Raw genomic sequence first — 7,952 nt, forward strand, 5'->3', positions numbered from 1 at the left:
TCTAATTTGTAGCTTTAGAGTTATACCATTAATATTTTAATTTAGAAATATAGTAATTTAAGCTACTAATACATATGTTAAAAATATATTTCAAAATTTAAGAGATCAAATGTGTTTCATTTTTATATATATAAGAAAAACATAATTTAAAACAAAATTAATTATTTCTTTCTACATATAATTTCTCTCTTCTTTTAAATTTGTTAATTGTTATTTTATTTTTTAAATTTATTTTTGGAGACATAAAAAAACAATAATTTATTTTATTTTGTTGTTTGTAATGTAAAAAATTTTTTTTTGATGAATATTAAATATTTAATATTAAAAAGTAACTAATTTAAAATAATTGATCCAATCTGACTCTTGTAGATTAAATTAGATTCAAAATTTAAAATCCAAACTAAATAGATTGAATACATTAAATTGAACATCACTCTACACATAATATTAACATAATAATATATATATACACGTAGACGCCAGACGGTATCTCTTGTTTAATAGCAAAACAACCATCATCTTATTAAAGTACACATAATAATTCAGCACAAAACTAAAATAAAAAAGTGTAAACACTATTAACACAGTAGCTTGCCTCTTATCACAGTCTAAAACCTTTTACAAAGTGGCAATTCTGAAATTTAAACACACTCACATTTAATTTAATTATATATAAATAAAGTTCTAAGGAGTGAAGAAGAAAATATCATCAAGCCTATCATTACTAGGAGAATTCCCACCGTACACCAAAAGGCCCTCTTTACCATTTAAAAGCCCAGTAGCATAGGCACACCACCCACGAGGTCCAGGATGATTTTCCTGGCCCGGCCCATCTTCCAGCCTCTTCCATTCCAACGTGTCCGTGTCCAACGCGTACACCTCTTGAGCAAATTTTCCTGCACCCATGTGGCCCATATCGCTTGGGTCTACTTCTCCACCGTATATAAATACGTATTTCCCAATCCCAGCCGTAGAAAATACACTTCGAGCTGTAGGCTTTTCACCTTTTGTCTCAACTTCGGCCCACTTGCTTTCAGCTGGATCATAGTAATGAACATCATCTACTTCACATCCAGCAAAGCCATACACAACCCATATCTTTCCTTGGGCCACAACGAGCCCAGGCCCACCTCTTCCCTTACAGTTGTCCCCAGGCGATGGGTACTTAATCCACTTCTGATCAACCACATCATAAGCCCAAAGATCATTAAGTCGTCCGGCGTTGCCACATCCACCGAAGACATAAATGTAACGATCGTCCGCCGTCATTGAGTGGTAGCTGCGATGAGGAGGTCCCACATCGCCAGTAGATAGAAGAGTCCACTTGTTTGAACACGTGTCAAAAGAGTATAATTCGTTTAGCTCTTTGTGTTCGCTATCTCTACCGCCGAAAACATAGATGGTTGATCCAACGGCTTCCATTGTGACACCTACACGTGGTGGAGGAACCTCGCCTGTTGCATTGACCACGGACCACGTGGTGTCTTGAAGATCGAACACGTGGATGTGATTGTCTACAGGGACACGTGGCGAGAACTCACCACCAAATACATAAGCTTTTTGTGCTACTATGGTAACCGCATGTGAACTTCTTGGTCCAGGGCAAGTTCCTCTTTGATCAAGCTGCAAAGGAACAAACATCATTAATGTCTAATATTAATATGACTCCACTGTAACAAATCGAGTGTCATTTTTTTTTTTTTTTGGAAATGGAAATCGAGTGTCATTTCAAAAAACATTTTTCTCACTAAATTTCTCTTTATTCCCACTAGACTCATTTAAATATTTGAATAAAAATAGAATTGGCAAATGACGAGATAAGAAGTAAAAAAGAAAAAAAAAATGTAGTATTGACATCTGACTCAGATACCACCACAATTTCTGACCTGTATTATATAAGCATAACAAAAACAAAACAATAAATAGGCCTTTGTTTGTGATGATCTCTTTGTAATTTATTAATCTTTTTTGTCTAATAGTAATACACAAGAAATTATATGAATGACCACCTCTGAATAAGCATTTCTTTTTCCTGCCTATGATCACTCTGTGGCAAGTCATTTATGGAAACAGTACGCAAAAGCTAAGCAAAAAATAAAAAATAAATTAAAAAAAAAACAGTAGATCAGGATGATTAAGCTAAAATCAGAGATGAAGAACACACGAAAGCTAGCGTGGGAAAATTAAATGAAACAAATCAACGAATTGAAATAGAAGCTATTTTAACAAAACAATTTTTCCATTTAAAAAAAAATAATGACTGTAAATTCTGTAACTGTTATCATTTCCCCTTATATATTTATAGAAGATATGGAGGAGGTGTGAACTAGTAGATTTTGGAAGAATTTATCAAACATATGGTACCAAAAAAGTATAATAAGTGGATAAAAAGAATCTTGATAGAGTATAAATTCATCAAAAGATATTCTGATCCATTTGCCTAATTAAATAGGTTAGAGAGTAAGTTGAAAATTACCTTAACCCATTTCCCTTGAACTGAAGCCATTTCTGCTTTACTAAATCTAAACTCAACAAAATAAATCTACTAATTTTCACTATAAGGAGCTGACTCCACTACTATCTCTATAGCCTCTATTATATAGACTTTTTGTTTTTGGTTTTTAATAAAAATATACAATTGCCAAAATCAAGCCAAACATTATGATGTAATATATCTGAGTAGTGCTTTTTAAAATATGGTGAAAAGAAAGGCATGAGGAGTGCCTTCACGTCCACTGAAACTACAAAGTACGAAGGGAATAAAGTTATCAAATAGTTAGGTTAAAATTGGTTTTTAGTATATCAAACATTACTCAACCAGTCTATACCTCCCTCAGTTTCATACTTTATCTCCAAAGTAAATCAATTTAATATGTTTTTCTGTTTTGGAAGTTGATTTGAGGCTTTCTACTTGTCATATAAATTTCTGTATTTTGCAAAAATTATTAATTTGACTTCTATTTTATTAAATAATAAAATAGTTAATGTATTTTCTAAAATTGTACAAATAGGACCCTGAACTAATTTTTTGTCAAAATAAAACTTAACAAAATAATCCGATCTAGAGATGTTATGACAAAACTGATTATATTTTATGTATTTGTTCGTGTTAAAAATTATCTTAAAGTTGGTTATATTAAAAAAATACAATTATTGAAAATTGAGCTCAAGGTCCTATTTTTAACATTTTGAAAAATATAAGGTCTATGTTATCATTTAACAAAATAGATGGTCCAATTTGTAATATTTACAAAACACAGGATCCAAAATAATATTTACCTAGAAAAATATACGGGAGATTATATTTACACCCCCAAAAACTATAACTACACCCCATTACTAAATTTACCCCATTAAATATTATTTTTTATAACTACTCCATCTTATTTACTAAAAGAGTATTATTCAATACACTCCAAAACAAAAAATTTTTAGTTATTAAAAAAATCCTCAAAGAACAAGAACACTTAGCTAATTTACGAAAAAAATGATCTCAAATGACAAAGAGAAATTTGATATTATATGCTTAAAAACAGTGTATGGTGTTTTAATATACCACATTAAAAAATATAGGAAAATAATACTCCAAAAAATATTAAACTCAAAAATACCCTCCCCATTTGAAAAGTCTCTCTCTTTCTAATTTCCCTTTCTCTCACCTAACTCTCTCTCTCTCTCTCTCTCTCTCTCTCTCTCTCTCTCTCTCTCTCTCTCTCTCTCTCTCTCTCTCTCTCTCTCTCTCTCTCTCTCTCTCTCTCTCTCTCTCTCTCTCTCTCTCTCTCTCTCTCTCGCTAAATCTCACAAACCCACCCACGACCACCGGCTCCACCACCCCCACCCCATTAGACGTAACCCAGTTGAAACCTAGCCACACCGACGAGACACACAACGTCCGACGAGACCCATGGCCAGAGATCACCAAGTCGCACAACTAAATCGCAAAACTTAACAAAATTGAGAAACAACTAAACTTCTACTTGATTTTAAATGGGTTTTTGTTACGAAAATTATGATCACTACGCAAGTATACGCAGTCAAGTAGTAGCTCACGCAAGTGAGGTCGAACCACAGGGAATTGGACTAAGTACTACTAAACTATACTTATAATTCTATCTGGTAAAACAATACTTTTTGCGAATTAAATAAAATAATTCGAAAAATTAAAATAATAAATAAAGATTAATCAAAATGAGAGATTAGGGAGGTGAATCTTGCTGTTAAGTTACCAATGTTAACTCCTAATTGCTATCCTTTTCTCAACGTGAATGACAGATTATGAATTAACCTAACTCTTTTCAGATCTTTTAGGTTCTAAATCTCATGTTCTCTAATTAACTTCTTAATTAAACCAACATGAAATCAGCATTAAGCAATAATCTTTTTGTCACTAAGGCTATGAAAATACTTTCGTTTCACATCAAAACCTAGACTATCCAATTTTAGCATTCTCAATTCTCACTTTTCAGATTTCGAATTGAGATCATTAAACATGTAAAAGGTGATCAATCTTGCACATGGAATTAAACACAAATATAGATAGTATTCACAATCAAGATGGAGGAATGGCAATTATTTATTAACTAGGCATAAACTTAAACAACATTCATCATCCTCCCTTAATGGGAAATTTAGCTCATAAAAACAATAAGAACATCCATGATTAAATCTGAAACAACAATAGACATAAAAGAAAGATTAAAGGGTAAAAGAAAGAAACTAGAAGGTGATATCGCTCCAGGTCTTCAAGATAGCTTCCTCTCCACTTTCATCCACTATTCAGGTCTATTTCTGCTTAGTTTGACCTTCTGAATCGTGTTCCTTATATAGGAATGAAAGGTGTGCCTCCAATTGGAAAAAAATCTGAATTAGGTCAAAAACTGCGTTTTCCGTACCTGGTCGCGACCACCTTAAAGGCTGGTCGCGACTACAGGCAAATCCCAAAATACTGAGGTTCTGCCAAAACTCCAAGTCGCGACCGTGGTCGCGACCATAGAAAAGGGTCGCGACTAGCACGATCCATGGTCGTGACTACTGACACCCAAAGAGCAGATTTTTCCAATTTTTTACCAGTTTGTCCCGTCTTTTCATCAATTGACTGAATTTGACTTTTGATACCCCGGGAACCTGAAACAAGGAAAATCAAGCGTAATACCGCTCCAAAAGACACCAATAGACGAGAAAATACTTACTTTTCAAACCCGAAACATAGGCTAAATATAACCTAACAAAATTCCCCCAAACTAGATTCTTACTCGCCCCCGAGTAAAAAAAAAACATCTAACTACGCTATCAGATAATCATTACACTGCTGACTCATGCTCTGCTTTCTCCATTGCATAAACTAGAATTTCGATCCTACTAACTCTAACAATTAATTCAGATGCTCAATTCATAACACTATGTACAACCACAAAATTTATTCACACGTGAAACATTGTTATAAAAGTTTTACTCTTTCCAACTGTTCCACAGCCCGATAACTCATAAGCTTGCATGCTTACCTCTCTCCACTAATGTTGACAATATCCTTTGGAATCATTAGGTCTTTTTGAGGTTTAGGAATTATGGCTCAGATATTCGGAAATCGACAAAAGATGGTTTTGGCTCAAGATATCATAAGCACACAAACAGAACTCACAAGCTTCTTACTTTTCTTTTTCAAAACCCCATAGTTTCCCCGCATTTACCAAGATTGAGAGAAGATATCCTTATTATTTTATTTCATTTCAACATCACTGAAATTTTTTTCCAACCACATATTACTTTTTATTGTGTTTTTTTCTTCTTTTTTTTCACCCTTATTATTTTTTTTTCAGTGACATTGAATAACACTTTTTTTTCTTTTCTCAATCTTACCCGTTCTTATCCCTCTATCTGTTTTCTCACACTAAATATTTCTCCTCCCCCAAACTAATTATGTAGCTTATGATATCATGGATAAAATGGTGAAGAAAAATTAATAGTATGGTTACAAGTTTTCGGGTCAATGGGTGAAAAACATAACGGGTTTAGGCTCAATAGGGTTAACTAGGGATAAACATTCTTATGGTAGGCTTGAAAGGCTCAAACTATCCAACAAATGCCTAAGTCATATTCCAATTGACACCATCAAGGATTTTGCCTCAAAAGAATAAACATGTAAGTTCTAAGCTATCATGTCAATCTTACCACAAACCATAATAAAACAATTATAATAATTTTCACAGATTGAGTAGTTACAATTATACACAGGTTTCTAAGCATCCAAACTAATCCAAAGAGTTAACAGAATCAAGCACACAGTTATGTTACAATTTCAGATCACATTACACTAATCAGCAGTAAACAACTATCTTCTAACTTATTGCCATTCCTTAACTAAAACAAAAAAACTAAAACAGAAAATTAAAGTGTAGAAAATAATTTTTTTTTTCTCTCCCCCCAAACTAAATATGACATTGTCCCCAATGGATAAAATGAAATGCAGAGAGAAGAGACTTACCTGAGACCCTCTCAGAAAGGGTTAGGTGGTGGCGGCTGATCATATGGATAGAACCGAGGAGGTGGCGCCAATTAATTCGGGTCATCAATCCCGATGTTCATTCTATTGATGAGAGAGTTAAGTTGGTGAACTTGTCCCTCATCATGGATACTCCTTTGCACCATATAGTTTTGCATGTGGTTGTTCTGCTCAATTATATAACTCAGTTGTGCATGAGTATATTGCATCGTTGGATCGATAGGCCCAAGCAATTGTGGGGGCTGCTCCTCCTCTTCTTCAACACTAGGCTCTCTTTGCTGCCTTCGGCCTTGCGGTGCATTAGGTGGAGGCTGGCCATAAGGATGTGGCTCTTTTAGCCTGTTGGCAAACGTGATATTCATCTTGCGAAGTGGCACCACTGTGTTATCATACTCCAATTATGGCACATCATATGCCCCGCAGAGTTTTGTTATGACACCCGCCAAACCAAGACCGCCGTGGCTCCTTGTACAATTTGTTCAATGCTATTCCGAATGACTTGTCCAATATTGATATTGTACCCCTTCATAATGGCGTAAACATATTTGAGGCAGTCCATTTGGACATCGGAGAAGTGTTTATTTGGCACCAATCGAGCACTTACGAAGTACAGCCATGCCTTCGCCACCGAGTTTATTTCACACCTATAAAGGATGTTTGGCGACCCCTCTTGGCCATCATTGTCGTGGAACCTCAACCTCGGGAATCCCACTGTCTCAGCCACATCCACCAAATCATACTCCTCTTCCTCCTCAATAATTCAGAGGCGTTGCTCTTCCCTAGAATAATTCGGGACAGAAAACATAACATTGAAAGCATCAGCAGTGGCGGGAACCTTCTTTCCTCGCACCTTTACCTCCCTATTCCGGCGCTCGGGCCAATTGGCAAGAAATTCACAGGCCATAGTCACATTAGCCCGGCCCCGAGCATCGACAAAGCTACCCCATCTCATCCTCTCAATTTGGGCTCGAATTGTTTCGAACCTTGGTTGACGCCTCAAGGGATTTTCAGGGAATTCAATACCCCGGTCTTCAATGTAAGGCCTAATTTTCAGCCTCATAAAACGATTATGGGCCTCCTCATTGACAAACCGGGTTCTATCGAAACCCGTAGTTGGTGGGTTTGATGACGAACCTTCCTCAACATGCCTAGTTCTCTTAGGTACCATTTTTTTTCTTTCTTCTTAGAAATAATAAAATATTTTTTTCTTTTCTATTTTTTTCCTCTTTTTTTTCTTTTTTTTTTTTTTTTTTTTGGATTTTTCTTTTTTTCCGATTTTTTTGTTTGTTTTTTTTTTTTTTTTTTTTCTTTTTCTTTTCAAAATACTTCGAAGAAAAATCGGGTAGCACCTCCCCTTAATTTTCTATATCCCAAAAATTCAAAAGTAACCAAAATAATCCAGACAAATACATTCATAGTCCAAAATCACACTATAAACCTAATAATTCCTATA

At 34.8% G+C, this 7,952-nt stretch overlaps 1 protein-coding gene across 1 annotated transcript; it reads right to left on the reverse strand.

Moving 5' to 3' along the window:
- Positions 1-496: 496 nt before the first annotated feature.
- LOC115700928 (thiohydroximate-O-sulfate sulfur/sulfate-lyase (nitrile-forming) NSP5) lies at positions 497-2,747 on the reverse strand. Its single transcript, XM_030628606.2, has 2 exons — positions 2,477-2,747; positions 497-1,623 (listed from the first exon to the last, which is right to left on the reverse strand). The coding sequence occupies exons 1-2, from the start codon at positions 2,504-2,506 to the stop codon at positions 685-687; spliced, it is 969 nt and encodes a 322-aa protein (XP_030484466.2). The 5' UTR covers positions 2,507-2,747; the 3' UTR covers positions 497-684.
- Between the last annotated feature and the right edge of the window lie 5,205 nt (positions 2,748-7,952).

This window comes from Cannabis sativa, chromosome 8 (genome assembly GCF_029168945.1).
Source record: "Cannabis sativa cultivar Pink pepper isolate KNU-18-1 chromosome 8, ASM2916894v1, whole genome shotgun sequence".
In the NCBI taxonomy this organism is placed as follows: Eukaryota; Viridiplantae; Streptophyta; class Magnoliopsida; order Rosales; family Cannabaceae; genus Cannabis; species Cannabis sativa.